Source organism: Suricata suricatta, chromosome 1 (genome assembly GCF_006229205.1).
Source record: "Suricata suricatta isolate VVHF042 chromosome 1, meerkat_22Aug2017_6uvM2_HiC, whole genome shotgun sequence".
NCBI lineage: Eukaryota > Metazoa > Chordata > Mammalia > Carnivora > Herpestidae > Suricata > Suricata suricatta.
This window is the reverse complement of record NC_043700.1, coordinates 156,627,131-156,646,613: the sequence shown is the minus strand read 5'-3', so window position 1 is coordinate 156,646,613 and position 19,483 is coordinate 156,627,131. Positions and strand designations below refer to the sequence as shown.

At 35.6% G+C, this 19,483-nt stretch overlaps 1 protein-coding gene across 1 annotated transcript in view; it reads right to left on the bottom strand.

Moving 5' to 3' along the window:
- The window catches only part of GABRA4 (gamma-aminobutyric acid type A receptor alpha4 subunit), a 66,420-nt gene that overhangs the window by 28,999 nt on the left and 17,938 nt on the right, over nt 1–19,483 (bottom strand). The window contains exons 4-8 of the mRNA XM_029932067.1: nt 18,967–19,187; nt 18,702–18,784; nt 15,710–15,853; nt 14,730–14,882; nt 8,466–8,725 (exon numbers count right to left, since the gene is read on the bottom strand). Of these exons, the coding sequence (XP_029787927.1) occupies nt 8,466–8,725; nt 14,730–14,882; nt 15,710–15,853; nt 18,702–18,784; nt 18,967–19,187 (861 nt within the window). The remainder of the gene's footprint in view (nt 1–8,465; nt 8,726–14,729; nt 14,883–15,709; nt 15,854–18,701; nt 18,785–18,966; nt 19,188–19,483) is intronic.

The window sequence follows — 19,483 nt, the reverse complement described above, 5'->3', positions numbered from 1 at the left end:
TTGGAATGGTATGATAGGTGAGCATAAAATACTTGAATATTTAATTTGATTGGACCCAGTGAACCCAAAAAGAATTACCCTTCTTCTATTCAGTTTTAGGGAAGTAAGCACATGTTAAAGAGTATGATGCAAGCTTGCATTAGGGATAGAGAGTGAGTGAGTTTGTAGTAACACAGATTTCTCAATTAGAAGGAAATTTAGATATTATCTTGCCTAACTCATTCCTCTAACAGAGAAGTGCAATCCCAAATATTGGGTTGTGTTATTAAAACTACATTGGAAACCTGAGAGTAGAGACAAAATCCCTCAATACCTCCTTATTTTCTCTAGCGAGAGGAGGCCCCATGCATTTGAAAGTGTCCAAAAACACGTCACTGAGGCTTACTTTCCTCAGCCACAAAATTATGTGTGTAACAACACAACAATTCATGCAGGGGCTCATTGTAGAAATTAGAGCTAACATGTGTATAACTTTCACTACATATTATACATGTACACACATATATGGTGTATATATATGTACAATATGCATATATATAAACACACATCTATATAGTACATTATAGAATATTAAAAAAATGATGATGATCATGGTAATGACAAGCTACCTCTCCAAATTCTGTTATATATAAATACACTTCACAGCCCCTTCCTTTGCCATGATATTTGTAAACATAGAATACACGAAAATAAAAAAACGGACTTACTATTAATCTGTATCTATACCACACACATAGACACACACACACCCCCTACACTGTATTACACTAGGATTATAAGATGCCTTATTCTTTCCTTGAACGCAAGCTAATATATCTAGCTTTCCTAATGCAGCATTCAAGTTATGGCATATCCCATTCTGGAGGAATACACAGACTACATTTTTAATTATGCTGCTACTGTTGGCATTTTTCTTCCCATGTGATTATTACCAATAGTCACCAAAATATGCACAATATAGTTTAAATGAGCTACTAAAACTGGTTGCTTCTCTTCCATTTGTCATTTTGAATGATGTCCCTGAACTTGCCACTTTTTGCATTTCAAAAAATAATGTGAAGTTGTAGCTTAATTATCTCTGATGTAACTTATCTTTACCTCTCTATGTCTCCTTCACAGCATTTTGTACGTTAATCAATATTTAATTATTTGAAATTAATCATTGAATGTTGACCTTCCCTACTATTCTCATATCTATGAAGGGAGTGAGTATAGTATTCCCAGCATACTGACACTTAATAGGTATTCCATAAATATTTTTATAAATATAATAGGCTCCCAATATGGAATTGAATATAGATAGAGATTGGTATTTCAGCAGATAGGTCTAAGGTAGCCGCGGAGACTTGAGGGTAAGTTTCCACTACTAAAAGTATGCATGTATTACTCTAAAACCAGGACTCAGACCACACTTCTATATACTGAATATGCTACTAACTCACAAGACTAACAGCCTCTCTCCTTCACCAGACAACACTCCCAGCCTTTGTCTTTGAATCCTCTGTGCCCTGCATGGGGACTGTGCCTTGCAGTTGCTTAGTAAATGCTTTTAAATAACTAGATTTGTTCTCAAGGGTTAGCAACAAGACAGTTTCTCATGAATCTGCACAAGACATGTAACCAAACGAAAAGATTAAAAAAAAAAAATGGCTGAGATGAAACAAAATTCTGTTATTCTTGAAAATAAATCATACAGTTTAGTAATTGTGCAATTAAGCAATGACTCATTGCCTAAAGAGAATTACTAACTACAGAACATCCTGTACCGAATGAGGTATGGGCTTGGGGAGGTACAATTTCTATAAGATTTAAAGAATGTCATTAAACTAGTGTCACGAACATACGTAAATGTCAAGTGAACTGACAGCGCTGCTTCATGTCCTTTCTTGAACTGCCAAGGAAACTTTAAACTAAGTTAAGACATGAAAGAAATATGGACAAATGGAAAAATGAATGGTTTTTTGCATGTTAGCTGAAACTATTTAAAGAACAGCATTTCTAAGACAAGTTTTGAGAATGATTAAAATGAAAGTCTGAAACTGACCTAGTTTGTACACCCTGTTGCAATGAAATGAAGCTGTGTATTACCAACCACTAGGAAATCATTGTATTTAACACTGATGTTGCTAATAGTCATTGACATGTGAGTAAATGGTATGGCTAAAATGACCAAAGGACAACAAATAGTGCTTTCCTTTTTAAAAAATTTTTTTAACTGTTTTATTTATTTTTGAGAGAGAAAGAAAGAAACAGAGTGCAAGTGGGTGAGGGGCAGAAGAGAGAGGGAGACACAGAACCTGAAGTAGGCTCCAGGCTCTGAGCTGTCAGCAGAGTCCGACACGAGGTTCAAACCCATGAATCGTGAGAGCATGACCTCAGCTGAAGTCAGATGCTTAACTGGCTGAGCCACCTAAGTGCTCCAATGCTCTCCTCTTAATGCACAGTTGCACTTGTAGATTTACTGAGCTTTTTGTTGTGTTATTTTTTTTTCAAAGAGTCCCCCTTAGTTCTCTATTGCTGCCCACTAGGTAAGTTCCACTGTTGACAAGTGCATCTCAGAATGCTAAGACTGAATATCTGTTGTTCTAGATGCTCACAGTGACTGGGCTCTAGCTCGCTACTAACATCTATTTGATGTTCACGTTGGCTCTGGTGAGAAAGACCTTTACATAAATACAAATGTTTTTGGATGTGGCTGATAAATATATAATTTCAGAGGCACCACAATTCCCATTGTATGATGCTTATAGTTGGACTCCTTATAATCCATCAGTAAACTGTAATTTCTAAGCACCATGGTCTGTGTTGTGTGAGAAAATAGAATAAAGCCACAATCAATTTTATTAAGGAGCTCACCATCTATGGTAGGTAAATATAGCAATCACATATGAAACAATTTACTAATGCAAAATACTTTAGTATATTATAAATGATGAATTTTATGATATATATTTTATATGTTGAAGATGCTTCAAGAAATAAAGGATAATAATAATCACACAATTATTTACTAGGCATTAAGGTCACACTATGTACTTTACATGTGTGATGTTATTTAACCCTCATGATAAGCCTTTCAATAAGTTCTATGATCATCCCCAGTTTTTAAATGTGGATCCTTGAGACCATGTCCTTGAGATCCCTGGGTTCAGTGAGAATGAGATACACATGTGGGAAATATGGTTTGAGTTTGACTTTGAAAAATAGGTAGTAAAAAGGAGATTCTTCATGAGTGCACTTAAATTATTGAATCCAAGAGGAACCTTCAATTATTTATTTTTTATATCTTCTTTTTCTCTAAGACTTAAGCAGAGCAAATTGCTCTTTAATTTTATAATATCTTTGTAAGAGGGACTCTTGGGTGGCTCAGTCAGTTGAACATCTGGGTCTTGGTCTCAGCTCAGTTAATCATCTCACAGTTCATGCCCCACATCGTGGGATCTGATGCCCCACATCATGCTCTGCACTGACAGCACAGAGCCTGCATGAGATTCTGTCCCCCTCTCTCTCTGCCCCTCCCTTCCTCACTCTCTCTCTCTCAAAATAAATACATTAAAACTATATTTAAAAAATATCCTGGTAAGAATCTATGAAAAGTCCATGAAAAATAGTTTCAGTGTTAAGGAAACAAGGAAATCGAGTATTTGGGAAGTGAAAGGTATGCTGCAACTTAAAAACAGAAAAATCATTATTGTATGAAGGGAAACAATGCCCTTCTATGGGAATTGCCAGTATCTACACTTGAACTAATTTAGCTTCTTCATTAAATGTGGCTCACTGCTCTTCTCCGTTCTAGTGAATGATGCCACCACCATCTCATCCTCCATTTCCATTACTCAACATTTCTAATCCATCATTAAGGTTTTAGGCTTAAAAGTATGGGTTTTGTTGGCCCAGCCCTGCAATTTACCAGATAAATGATTTGGGGAAGATCACTTGATCCCTATCAATTTTTTTTTTATTGGTAAAATATGGATTACAAGAGGACACATTTTATAAGTTTTTAAAATTAAGTTATGTATGCAATATCTGTAAAAGTTCTAGTCATTTACATGTATAAAGCATTCAGAATATTTTTCTATTGTTATTTATTCATAGAAATGTGAACAAAAGACTATTGGGCTGATTATTTTATGTGCACATATAATATTTACATTCTAATGACTATTATTCATAAGTGTATCATAAATTAAATACTGTGAAACAGTTTTAATAAAAGAGAACAAGTTTTACATTCCGATAACAGCTGAATTAATCTAAATATTGGTTTACCATTTCTTGACTACATCACTTAACAACTATGAGCCATGGTTCCTTTATTTGAAAATTAGTTACCATGATCTTGAAATTAAGTAACACATGTAAAGCATATCACATAAGACCTGACACAATTTAAAAGCTGAACTAATTTTAGTCATTAGAGCATTGGATTTTTTCACAAGATACAACATATACTTATAAATGCATACTTTCTAACTGAACAAGGACTACAGGAGATATTTTCAAATGAATTTTTAAAATATGATTTTAAGAAATCTTCTCTTTTTATAGTTATTTCTAAGCCATCCTATTAATTCAAATCACCTGCATCATAGAGTAGATACTCTAAGAAGTAGTAAGGATATGAAAGTGCACAACCACAACAATGAAGTGCAACTCAAATACTGGAAGGACAGAATCAAGGGCAGAATTAGGGTAAGAGATGCATAACAGCTGTTTTGCCTCTTGAGGTGCCCAAAGACACATTCAAGCTGCCCATAGCTGCCCTTAGATTCTGCCAGCCTTTTCTCCTTGCTTCATGAATATTCCATAAACCATACGCTTTCCAATTCCCCCAAAATAGAAGTGGTCACCATACATCTCTGCCAGGCCGTTAACTGGCCATGGGACACATATGGTGACAATGAATCAAACCACTAGTGACCTTACCCAAAGGACTGAATTACCAAAGGTCATGTAGTATCTGAGGCCAATTCCAAATAAGGAGTTCAAGCACATTTTAAACAAAGGCAGCATCATTTGAATAAGTAAACAGTCATACAAGTTGGAATACATATTTGAATAAGCAAATTTCAGCTGTCTGATTAGAATTTCTACTGAAACACCAAACCTTATATATTTTTAGAATATTTCCTTCCAATGATATATTTTAAAATTTTACTCTTAACATATTCTTTCCCCTCCTAAATTTTCTTCTCCCTCTCTCTCTTTCTCTCAACTTTAATGTGTTTTCAACCTTCAAAGTTGAACTTGATACTAAAGCCATTCAATGACAACTGACAATCCAATTCCAGCTATGCTCTGGCAGCAATCTGGAGTTAGGAGGATGGGCTAGCCCATTAATCACTGTCTTTGGAACACAGATATTCCTCAGGTAAACTGCTGTGGAGATCTGGGTTATCAAACATAAACAGTCATATATTGTAGAGGACAGGGAGCCTATGATGCATATTTTGACCAGATTTCCTTCACAACCTTTAAATACTATGACTCTATGCTCTCAAAAACAAATTTAATCTTCTCGACTATGGTTATGTCATATGCACACAGGTTATGACCCGTCCTGCCAAGAGGAGTTACTGAATCAGAGTAGACATAGCCAAGCGTATGTGCTCAACCAAGCATTTACTGGCAATGACAACTACTCCAGCCAAGTGATATGTTTAAAGGAACAAAGAGAAGATTATTGGTTTTCTTCCCACCTTTGTAAATTCTGCAAAATAGTTGGATTCTGATTAAGTGGTACTTTTAAGTATTTATAATATTCCATTACAGCACTAGTGTAAGTTCACTTTGCAAAAATGAAAGGAACGAAACCAACTCACCACAAATATAAAAATTATGTACATAAAATATGTCTCCAAATCCAGAATCTCTGGACCTGAGCAACCCTGGGGCAGGTGGAAATTAACAACTACATGAGAGAGTCAGAATGTTTTATGTTTTGAACATTATTAGAAAATCATCAGTAGAAATACGTTGTTTTAAAACAAAATTAACCACTCGTTATATAAAGATATGATATATAGTTTCCAAAGTACATAAAAAAATAAAAAGTAAGGAACTTAGCAATATATAACAAAGGCTAATATTAAGAAAAAACACAAAAAATATTGAAATCAGACCAAATAATATTCAAAGGAAAAGTTATTATATGGGACCAAAAATACATATATTGATACAAAAATAGAGCAGATATGAATATTTACATGTTGACTATCAGAGCATCAAAGTGTACAAAACAAAAAATGTTAAAATGCAAAAAGAAATTTATCACAACCTCATAGTAGTGGGAGAATTGTTTGTGTCTTTCTTAGTATTTGAAAAATCAAGAAGACAAGAGGTGATTTCTTAGGCAAATGAAATAATAATGTTTTAAGTAAAATTGATTTAATAACTAAATCAACTTCTTTCAAATTGCCATCAAACATTTATAAGCTTTTAGCACAATTCAGAACACAATGGAAGTATGATAACATTTACGTTTATACAGGTAACATTTCTGAACACAGTGTGATAAAACTAGCAATAAACAGTGGAGCTAAATAAATGAACCAATTCCACTTTGTAAATTTTAATATTATCTTTCAAATATTATAGAGAAAAGCAGTCATGTAATTGTAGAATATTTTGGAAATAATTATGGTAATATATACCAAAAGTTATTAACTATGAGCAAGGCTATATGCAATACAGCTCATTGCAACAAAGGAAACTATTATTAAAGAAGAAACAGTGAAAACAGATTACTAAGAAATAACCAAGAAACTAGAAAGAGTAACATAATTAACCTACAAAAAGATGGAAATGAAATAAATCGTGAATCAACAATTAGACCACAGAAACTGTTAATAAATAAATAAATAAATATCCAAGACTTAATTTTTTTGAAAAGAATAGTAAATATAATTTTTCTATCAAGGCCTCAATACAAGAGAGCAAAGCAACTAAAATGACAGTAAAAGGCAGAGATGGCATAAAGGTACCCATGCGTAATGGGAAAGGACTAAAACTGCAGATAATCAATTTTTTAACTGAAAACAGTACAAAATCCATTCCAATGGTTTTGAAAATCTTGCAATATGGGTTACTCTAAAGGAAAATGGAAACTATTTAAATTGGCCTAATGGAAAGGGCAATAATTTCTCTACCTGCTCACACACCATTCTTAGAGAACCAGTGCGCAGACCTTGGTAGGAGGTATAGATTGTTGAAACTTCACCAGTTAATTCCTGCCAAAGTGACCCCTGACCCTAATTTGTTCTAAGGCCATCTTCCTTCCTGCAGAGGACTCTCCCGAGCACCTGACTTCTGAATGGTACCCCAGCCCTCCCACAAGTTTTCTTCCTCTTAGGTGTTTCCGCACTATCGCAGTACTGTCAGCATCTAATATGCCGCATGTTTTACTATTTATGCTTTTTTTAAAAGTTTTAATGTTTATACATTTTTGAGAGACAGACAAACAAAGAGCATGAGCGAGGAAGGTGGAGGGAGAGAGGGAGACAGAATCTAAAGGAGACTCCGCTGTCAGCACAGGACCCAACGCCGGGCTTGAACTCACAGACCACAGAGAGGACCAGAAGATCAAGTCTTAGGCTGAAGTCGGATGCTTAACCAACTGAGCTGTGCAGGCACCCCTATTTTGCTATTTTAAATCATCTGTCTCCCTCTCCTCTTTCTACATACATAAATGTAAGCTCCATAGTTCTTCATCTTTGGCGTACATCGACTACAGCTATGGGTGTTCTTGTTTATTGGTTTTATTTTCTTCTTTAATACAAGGGCTCAGGCCGCATCCAGCCCCATGGGATAGTTCTAAATGTGAGATCATGTTAAGAACAACTGCTTTATTTTGTTCAATGAACTCTACCAAAATGCCTTCTCAACCCACTCAAAGATATCCACAGGTTCCTCTTAGTATACATAAGATTTTACCTGTCGAAATCTTTTTTTTGTGTGTGGTTTAAGCGTTTTTATTTATTTTTTTAAAATATTTTATTGTCAAATTGTTTTCCATACAACACCCAGTGCTCTTCCCCTTAAGTGCCCTCCACCATCACCACCACCTCTCTTCCCTCCCTTCCCCCTCCCCCGCAACCCTCAGTTCATTCTCAGCATTCAGTAGTCTCTCAAGTTCTGCATCCCTCTCTCTCCCCAACTGTCTCTCCCTCCTCCGTTCCCCCTGGTTCTCCATTAGGTCTCTCTTGTGTCGAAATCTTTTAATTCTGATAGAAAGTTTCAAACAACTAGCTCTCTGTAAATCTAGCTCATCCAAAACTATTTGATTTTTAGACCATTAATCACTGTGCTAAAGTTGAAATGTACAATCATTATTTTATATTTTTCCAGACTTTACATGACTTACAAAGTGTTATTAAGATTTTCAAATTCTCAGTTTTTCCCCTGGCAATGCAAATCTGACCAAAAAGCTGAAATCTTAAATGGAAGGAGATTAAGTCAAATACCTGCAGAGGAGTTTCAGGACGCTTTTCTTTCAGCACTGGAGCAGCCGGGGTCTCCTGCGGGGCTTTTGATGACTTCTTTTTGGCTTTTTCCATTTGAATATTGGTAAAATAATTGACAGCAGCAAACTCAATAAGTGCGGAAAATACGAAAGCAAAGCAGACAGCTATAAACCAATCCATGGCTGTAGCATAGGACACTTTGGGCAAAGAATGCCGTGCACTGATGCTCAGTGTGGTCATGGTGAGGACTGTGGTTATTCCTTCAAAAGCAAAAGAGCAAAGAGACAAAATACTTTACCATTATTTCTATGCAAACAAACCAACACATCAACAAACCTAGGGATTCGGTGGGGTAAGGGTTACAAAGTTTACAATTATCTCAAACCAAACCATCTTTGGTGGAAGATTCAAATCCTAGTGGTTCAGCGAATTGGCACCGGTGTTTGAGTAAGAGACAGATATAGTTAAAATCCTGCCTCTACTAATAATTGGCTCAGTGCCACCTGGATTGAGTAAGGAAAACTGGGCTTCAGTTGATACTTACCTATTGGGTTTGCTACAAAGACTACAAATATATAAGGCACTATCATATATTGGATTGGCATTAGTATCTGAGCCAGCATACCTGAGGACGTCAGGAAGTGTGACTTATTGAAGTGCTTATTTTCAACCGGGAGTGAGAAATTGATAGCACTGTAATTTGGAGCATCAGAATTAAAGGGATAGATATGGACCATTGCTATTGAGAATCATTACCAGAAAAAAACATGAATTATAGGTATTTATAATCTTTAAGTGCATATTATTTATCAAATTAAGATAATAAGAAAATAATAATAATCTAGTTGTGAAAGAGCTTAATTTATAAAAAGCAATAAAGGTAGATTTCTGGAAAAGTCGATTTCTAGAATAATTTGGTTTTAAAAATATTGGTCTTCTACCATGCATCAGTTCGTGGTAAGCAGGAAAATCTTTGCAGTAAGAACAAGGTACTTCTCTTTCATAAATAGGGTTTCATCAAAGCATATCATTTCCAGGAAAGCCTTCTCCTCAACCTGAAAAAAAGGTTAATCCCCACTCTCAGTATAAAAATTCTGCTTGCCACTGAAACTATAGAGAAATGCATTATTTAAAGAAGCTAATAGTTGTCTCTTTTTGCATCTTTGTCTATCTGTATCTTTAATCTATGTTATCTAGTTAAGCTTGGAAATTTCTATTATAATTTACTATATCTGTTTAAACTCATTCTGTATAATGCTCAGAATAGCTCCTGAACTGACACAGACAGATGTTTGGGGATGAGAAGGATGATGATGATGATGGAGACATCTAAACTATATATTCCCATCCATGTCAATCCTCAGTTGAAAGCCAAATAAGATATGTCAAACTGAAGAAATAGTGAATTCTATGCAATAAAGGAATGATATTATTTGAACTTAGAAACTATGTTGTCTCCTCAACTCAGCACATTTAATTATATTCTGCCTTGTTTCCTAATTATTCCATGTATGTAAGCTTGCTCCCATAACTTGATTTAGTGTAGTTTTCTTGAGGGCAGAAATGTCTAACATTTCTTCAGGATTTAACATACTTCATACAATGCTGGATACATGAGAGATGCATAAGAAATAAAAACTCATTTTTTCACCTCATCACTAATCCATCTTTTCTCTAGTCCCTCTGAATTGCCAATTTCAGAGCATAAAAAATTAAAGCTATTGTACAGTATACAATTAAAAATTTTTTAAAATATTCCATAAGCAAAGAAAGAAATTTGAACTTGTTGTATTCCCTTTCCAAAAAAATAATTGTGATTTTTTAAAGGAATTTTATTAGTCTAAAACAGATTTTAAAATGTTTGCTAGGTGAAATAGGGAGACATTGAAATAGCTAGAAAATGGAGTATTGTGACTTTATTGGACTTCATTTCAGAAAGAGACCTTTGAACTTTTAGGCCTCCATTTTGAATCTCAGAAAAAAAATGGCAGCTTTCCCATGCTGTCTGTGAGAAATAAATTAATTTTTAAAGTGTTAGCTACAAAGTTTGAAGATAAATCGAAGTTTTTCTTCTTATTCATAAAAATTTAAGCTTAATAGTCTATTAAGAATTCAAAAATGTTCTACAACTTCCTTATTTCCTCTACTAAAAATTATGCTGAAAGCACTTGGAAATAAAATATGAACAGTGCAGAAATAAGAATATTACTCAGAACTCTGAAAATTCCATACAGCATGTGATAACCAAAAAGGAAAACTAAAGCTCAAGTATAAGCAATTTGGGATTTCCCACATCACTTTGAACAATTTTTTTGTACTAAAACAATTTCTCTCACAGACCTGAAGTAATGGTCTTCATCTTCTCCTGCTATCATATAAAGAAATTCCTTTGTTAATGCTAAGTAAGTAGGATATTGATGCAATTATTGAACCATGAATCCCAAAATTACTTTCTGATCGTTAAGGAAGGTAGATCACCAGTTTCGAGAAGATATTAAATTACGCTCTAGACATAAATGAAAAAAATCCTGGATATGTGGTTACATTCCATTCCTTTTTTCACTGATTTGAGTAAATTTGATTTTAGAGTTTGTACACTAGCCCTTGAAGGGTTTATGATATTATTGTTCATATTTTCTGACTGTAGCCTGCATAAACAATTGGCTAAGTGTTTGATGTTGCCATCCTTTTCTTTAGACATTAAAGAGTTCCGTCTGCCTTGTGATCAAATTTAAAGAAAGCACTAGCATGACAGGAATGTGCTTATTACAGCTGTTTTTAGGCAGAGCATTTGGTTAAATAAATACTAAAAGAATAGCAAACAGAAGCCAACCGTTCGGATAAGAAGCCATGCTTCCTCTGCATCTAGGAAGACAGTGCATCTGTCTAGATGGCTTTGCTGGCAACTACCCTGAAAACATTTCAACAAGCATAGAAATTTTTTTTGACACATTCGAGTATTGATGCCAGTACCTGCTTTTATAATGCTGGATATATACCATATTGGCTGGCCCCGGAGCTGGGAGAGGACGTGGAAGAGTGGGCTAAGACTGTGCACAAGAGTAAATTTTTGGCTGGCCACTCCAAGAAAATGAACTAGTAATGATTTAGACATGCCAGCTGGCATTTACTTGGGTTTAACATTTTACTCTACTGGAATAATTAGAAGACTTAAAGGCATACAACTTTGTGGATAGAAGGCCTTTGGAGAGAATTTAGCACACTCTGCTTCTCATATTTACACTAATTAATTTTTTTGAGGGAGGAGTTTGTTTTTGCATGATCTCTAGTGATACTGTGACCCAGCAAATTCTCTCCCTGAGTGAAGAGGGAAATGAAAATTAGGGGAAAAAATACTAGTCCAGAATTAATTTTTTTCTTGAATCTCATTTGACATAGATTGCTAATACTCCTCAAATATTATAAACTTAATTTCCTTGGGGAAATACCATCTCAGTGCCTCAATGAACAATTTAATAATTACCATTCTGACACATGTTAGGCATCTGAAGACTTAATTATTGTGCATAATTTCACTGGTCAATCAAAACCAACATCTTGGCACATGAGCACAAGACAGACAAATGTCACAGTTCAAATGGAAAAAGCTACCCACAAATTATCTTCAGCACACATCCACACTATCTCACTTAGTAGCTCTGGAATACTCCATCATACTTCCTGTGAAGACAGAATGACAGAGTAGAAATGGCAGAGTTCTCAAAGTTAGACAGAAGTTGTCCTGGGTCCATAACTTACACGTATGTGACTTTATACAAGTTTCTTGATTTCGAGGGTTTTTTTTTTTTTTGCTGTTGCTCATCCATGAAAAATTAATAACACCTACCTTGCTGACCTACAGTGAAGATTAAACAAGATGGCAAATCTTATCATCATTAGTAACAGTATTAGCAGTATCCTTACTACATGCTACTTAATTTCCTTACACTGTCTGTATTATCAAGAAATCTGTAGGAAATGTTGGGTGGATACAGCTGTAATCAATGTTATCCTTCTCCTCATCACTGACGATTTCTATTATTTAGGGATAAGTGAGACCGTACAGTGGCTACTAGTTTGTATTCAACCAAAAAATCATTCAAAGCTTATCAAACAATCACAAGAAATATAAAATACAGAGGACTTTTGTATTGTGGTTCTCAAATGAGGTAGATGGTAAGGTGGGCTTATAATAATAAACACTTAAATAAAAGGTATTGTGTGATAGGCATTGTCCTGAGTCCTTTATCCAAATTAATTCACTTAATCCTCATAGCAACCCTATGAAGTAGGTACAACCATTCATCCTGTTGTAACACATGAGGAAAAGAGCAGAAGTAACTCACTGAGGGTTGTCAGCAAATCCGTGGCAGACCTTGTGGTTAGAACCTAGGCTGCCTGGCTGCCCAATCTGTATTAAGACACTATTACACCGTCATCAGATGCACAAATGATGGGTCAGTATTTTCTGTTCTAGATGTTCCTTAAGACCACAGAAAAAGATGAGGATATGTGTACAAGTGAGTCCATTTTTATTATCAATGATAACGGTTCCTTAAATATTGATATTATTGGTGTCAGGGAAAGTTAAAGAACTTTGGTCTGATGTTCAGCTTCAGCAGGCCCTTCTTGCCAGTCAGGGTGACTCAACATGACATGGAAAGACCCAAGATTAGTATGGGCACTAAATGAGATAATGAGCATAAAGGACTTAGCGTGCCTGGTATGGACACACTAGAACAATATATGTTTTCTTAAAGAAGCAACTAACTATCAAGGAAATCAAGTGAGAACAAAACAAGTCTCCCTTCTATCAGAGAAGTATAAGAGAGAGTAACTAATGTGTACTGAGTGCACCATATGCCTTGTGATGAGCACTGCACATAAATTTAAATCCTCACTAGTCTATGAAGGGGAGATGTATTGGGACGGACATGTATATGGATGGAGAAAATAAGTGCCAGGTTCCGGTTTCAAACCCCAACCTTTTAGGGTGCAAAGCTTAGACTTGTGATTTTCTCTTTCATTTTTACACCCATTTTTAATAGGGAAAATTTATTCAATACTTGCAAAGTGGATTTATTCTTTAATTGAAACTTCACAACTCTATGAAGTAGGCAATGCCATGATATCTGCTCACTGCCCTCCTGGGGTCATACCCTGCCCCCAGCAGTGACCCTTATGTAGTGGTTTCCCCAGTAGGGTTCTTGGGTAAACCTAAGATTAAAGGAAGGAGGGTGCAACGTCCTCACATTCAGGTGTATTGAGGACACTAAGACACCTGATCAGTCCTCTGTAAGGATGGGGAAGTGAGATGAGAAGTTCCTCCTTCCCCCAGTTTTCTCTCACCACCATCCATCCCTTCAGCTCTTATATAATCAGGGATATTCTACCATGGCTTTGATCCTACAACTAGAAAAAGCAAAGGGAGATTGACACCTCTTGTGAGGACTTTACCTCCCGTCCAGAGCAACTGGGAACATTTTCCTTCTTATCCTGCTACTGAATGCTTTTGCTACTCACAATCAATAGGAAAAGAATAGAGAAATTTGTTAAATTAAATAAATAACATTATAACTAAGTATATTATTTAAAAGCATGGCTGACATGTAGAAGACTTATGAACAGCTATAAAATTTAAAATTGATGTGTTCTGGACTTCATATCGCTTAGAATATGATATATTGGAAGCCACTATAAAAAACAAAGAGAAGAAAATGTGGTGTGTTCAGAAAAAGAATGTAACTAGAACATAACAATAAGCTTATAAACTAAGCATATAATACCATCCAACTCAATGCATTTAAACCACTTGCATTTTGTTCCTCTTCATTAAAAGGCAAATTTTTCAAAGGCTTTCATATTCATTCAGCCATGACTTTTTTGTTTTATTGTAAGTTCCGAGTGCATTTCATTTAACACCTAGATATAATTTTAATTCAATTACACAACATTAAAGTAGGAGCCCAAGAATATCACCCAAAGTGAAATCATATCCAGTTTCACACTTGGTATTCCTTTGCTGGTCTCAATAAGAGAAATCTGATAGGGCCCCAAAGGAAGGGATGGTCTGCCCATACCTCCTCCAACCTTACTCATCTTGACTGGGTAAAATTGAAAGCTTATGTGATTCTTTTCTCAATACAGGTTTATATATTACTGTTTAATATTTTCTTAGAAAAAAAATGCCTAAGAGCTCTTCTTATGAATCATAATCAAAATATAATGTGAACAAGAAATACCCAAGAAATGAATTGCAATTACCAAATACAGTCCTAGCTGGAACTGATTCCTTGTTTATCCAGAATGAAACTTGAGAAAGAATCACTGTCATAATACATGGAATATATGTCTGAATCATAAAGTAACCCATCTTCCGTCTGAGGTGGAAGTAAACTGTCATAACAACATATTCACCTACAAATAGAACATGAGGACAATGTATTATCGGTTACACAGGCAATTAGTCAATGAATTCATAATCATATTTCAGACTAAAAATAGTATTCTAGACAAAGAATTACCTGTTGTGCATAGCAAGCAAACAGAAATATATAGTTCCTAACTAGGGGAAAAATGACACTGAACATCATTACGCAAGGAAACGCTTTTGTTCTGTATGGTGATTAAGCAATTTAATAGATTAAGCTATAACTTTTTAAAAACTTCTTGCAGTACTTCCTATTTTAAAGGTCCAGTACTGCAAAAGCAATTATCATTCAATTTCAGCATTTTTATAAGAGCATAATTTAGACCTAACTTTTATAGAAAATTGGTAGAAAAAATAGAAATACACATTTGAAAACATGGAGCTTAATTTTAGAAAGAATTGAAATACACAGATATACACTATATGTGTGTCCATGCTTTGGGAGAGGCTGCCTTACTGCCTTATTTTTCAGAAAGAGCTATATTTCTAACTGTTATACATATAAAGAAAAATACCAAGAGAAACGTTATAACATAGAGCCATATTTAACATCCCTGAGTTCAAGTATGGGCATTTAGACAAGCTAATAAGGCAAACAAACTGTAAGATTTCTAGTGGCTGTTGATAAGTACTTTTAATATTATATATGAAAGCAACACATTAAGAAAGTTATTTAGGAAACAGTAGACTTATTTTCAGACTCTGAAGCCCAGAATTCAGAAGACTCAAATCCCAGAATCTGTTTTTAATCTCACTTGCAGGCTCGAGAATGAATGCCAAGTAGCATATTGACTTTAATCATTAAACATCTCACCCGTAATGGACTTGATAGTTTCACTTGATACAGTTTGCCCAATCAAGTCATATTGGACTAAGCTGGAAGACTCCTTTGGAACTTCCACTGATTTCTCAGGACCTTTTGTCCAGGTATAAATCATCTCACTCTTCGGATATGCATCTGAATGAGAGCCCAGAATGTGATTAAAGTCAGTGGTCCTTTTCCATCAGCCTGATGGTCAACAGTTAAAAATATTACACATGTTCAAGAAAGATGGAATGAAAGTAAATAATAATCATGATTTATTAAAACATGCTTAAGATTTAGAAAACTGTAGCGGAGAAAGACATACCATATGTTTTCACTCATATATGGAACAGGAGAAACTTAACAGAGGACCATAGAGGAGGGGAAGGGAAAAAAAAATAGTTAAGGAGAGGGAGAGAGGCAAACTGTAAGAGACTCTCAGATACTGAGAACAAACTGAGGGTTGATGGAGGTGGGGGAGAGAGCAAAATGGGTGAAGGGCGTGGAGGAAGGCACTTGTTGGGATGAGCACTGGGTGTTATATGGAAACCGACTTGACAAATAAACTATAATAAAAAATTAAAAATTTAAAGAAAAAGATTTAGAAAACTGTAAAGATTAAATAAACAACCTTGTGACAGCCTATTTCTTGTTTTTATGTCGAGATTTGGAGGAGGGACAAAAACTAAGTCAACTTAAATGTTATATACGCATCAATGCACTTGGATGTATTTCTATACTAATAGAATAAGCAGTTGAAGAGCAAAAATAATACCCCTCCCCCAACAAAAGTACTTCTTTTCATTCTAACTCACTTTCAGGGTTTGACCAACACTGACTTCTTCCATCCTAAGGCGATTCTGCCAATTAGAAATGTACCAGATGCTGCCTATAATAATACAACAACAAAACCCAAAACAGATCCTGCTGTTGGGAGAGCTCTGCAGGGGTCACCTATTCCACACAGCCTCTGGGCAATCCCCGTGCTGTCTGGGAACAATTGGGCAGCGACATTTGTGAAGCCCTCCGGGGAATCTAATTACACAACCAGTTCCACTACCTTTAAACTCTTACAGTCAGGACCTTTCTCCTTCCATCTTCAACAAATCCCTCCCAGAGGCGATTCAAGCCCGTTTTCTCTTATTTGGTGTTCAATGCAAATGGAAACCAACTGCTTGCTTACCAGTCTACCACAACAGATAGCTCGGCTCACACACAAATAAGTTCAAAAGAACCAAGATGAATTGGTTCTCTCCACAAACCTTCCTGAAGTGACTAGAGCACAGAAGGTCCTCAGTAAATTTTAATTTGACAAAAGAGTTGATACCTAGAGAGATTCTTTTTACAAATGGCTTCTCAAAACAAACTCTGAGGCTTGTGTTGTCATTTAGCAGTGTAGAATCATGTGTCAAAATTTCTCTCCTGAGGTATATTCATGCTTCATCATACGTTTAAAAGGCCCTGAATGCTATGTTCCTGACTGTAATATTTTAACTAGAGTAGCCTTTTCTTGGCTATCCTAACTTGGTAGAATAACCTTTCTCTTAATGATTCAATGCTTGAGGCAAGAAGTGGGGGCGTGGGCAAAACGGGTGAAAGCGATCAAAAAATGTCTCTCTTTTTAATTCCCAACCCAAACCACCAACTTCCAAGGAGTGATTTCTTTAGTACAAACTCTGACTAGTGCCAGATATGTTCAAGTCACTCCAAAGACTGCTGCTCTATGGAAACAGAGGTGGGTGGGCGGGTGGGAAAGAACTTCCCATAGATAAGAACGATCTGGAGGGGAATTTAAATTATAGTACAAATGGATTTTAATTCTGCCCCCAGTGAGATCAACCTTTCTGTCTCTGTATCTTTTCAATCTTCTCTCATTCATTAAGTCACTGATTAGGGAGCAAATGAGTCTCTAGCTGTAACTTAGCTCACTGAATACTGTGATTACTAGGGGTTGTCAAAGAATGGTGAAGGCCAGTTCTCATTAAGTTAAGCAGTGAGCAATGGTAAGAGCAGGCAACAGTTTCACAATCAGTGCACTTAGAATCCCAAGCAATTATAAAAGCCAGCACCTGTTTGTGGTAGATTCTGAGTGAATCAAATATTTGAGGTAGACATTAAAAAAGGGAATCTCATTTTTCCACCATCTCAGTAAAGGGAGCTTGGGAGAAGAAATTCCATATTCTTTTCTACCCATTCATTTCACCTTCTTGTCTTCACCTCCACAAAATATTTGCAAATCACCTACTTCATAGCTTCACTTCTAGTCCCATCCTTGTCTAAGCCACAGCCATCTCTGATGGTACTAAAGCAATAGCCTCCCACTCTTCTCTGCTTCTCCTGCAGTCTCTCTACAATCCATTCTCCATGAATAAAAGCTGAAATGTAATTTTAAAATGTCAAAGAATGCCAAATCCACTAGTAAAACCTTCCAAAGTCTTTCTATAGCATTTACAATAGAATCTAATCCTTAATGTGGTCTATAGGATGCTATATTATCTGGCTCTGTCTACATATCAGACCATACCTCTTAGAACGCTTTCATCATGCTTCAACCACTTTGATACTAATAGTGCTGCTGATATTATTCCAACCTTGTCATTTCAAGAACTGAAACCTCACTGACCTTTTTTCAAATCTGCCATAAAGACTTCTCCCTGTAACAGACGATGTTAAATTACTCCCTCTCCCCCCCCTTAAAATCCTTTATACTTTCTCTGTTACACCGCCAGCACATGGGGTTCACCACTGACCACCACCCTCTTATTTATGATTCAGTCTACCTAGGCCAGCTGCACAAATGGATTTTTGGCTTTTGGAAAAGAGTTCATTTTTACTTCTTTATTCAAATATATTAGATAAGATATAGTCTCCTAAAAGTCAAATCTTGGACAGTTGTTGCCCTAAACAATGATTTATGGATTATGGGAAATTCAGCACATATATAAATATCAGCTTGCATTAGATAATAATAAGTTCTAACAATGCTTTTATTGTAACTTACAACTTCCAAATTTCAAAGGGCATGCATGACCATCCATGGGGAAATCCACCAATCTCATGGGACACTCCGCACTTATGGTGAGTCTATGATGGAAAAATGCGATTAAAATTAACTCTCACTTTGTAAATGATTTTTTAGACACCTAAAACGAGAAGGATGAAAAGAAGGAGGGAAAGACAGAAGAAGGGAGAGAGACAGAGAGAGAAGGAAGAAAGAATAGGAAAAAGCATAAAAAGGAAAGAAGGGAAAAGAAAAAAATGACTACCTCATTGTGTATAAAATAGTGCCATTTCTCATAATTCTAAAAAGTTTGTTTGGAGCTGTCATATTATGTGAAACAGATTTCTTTCCATTCCTGAAGAAAGTATCAGGTGTCCACACTTTTGTTACCATCATATTGTTCAATCTCAAAATTTCAATGGGGCCATCATATTTTAGTCTTTTGTCAATCCACGTCTGTCTGAAGAACACATCCATTGTGTATTCCTAGGAAAATTAGTTTGTGACATTCAAATCACAGATGACTACACGTAAATACGCATTAAATTCTAGCCTCCATCTCACCCATAAAAAAAACTACCCAAATAAAAACTAAATTAATAGGAGCAGAAGTGTTCTTAAATCAATGAAGCTAAAACATTCCCAGCAATTAAAGCATGTTATGTCCATCTTGATACCTTAATCTTCTATTTCATCAGGTAAATAAATTACCATACACATGAATCATTCAAGAGTAATTACTATAATTGAATAAAACTGCCAGCACCAAGCATTTACAGCTG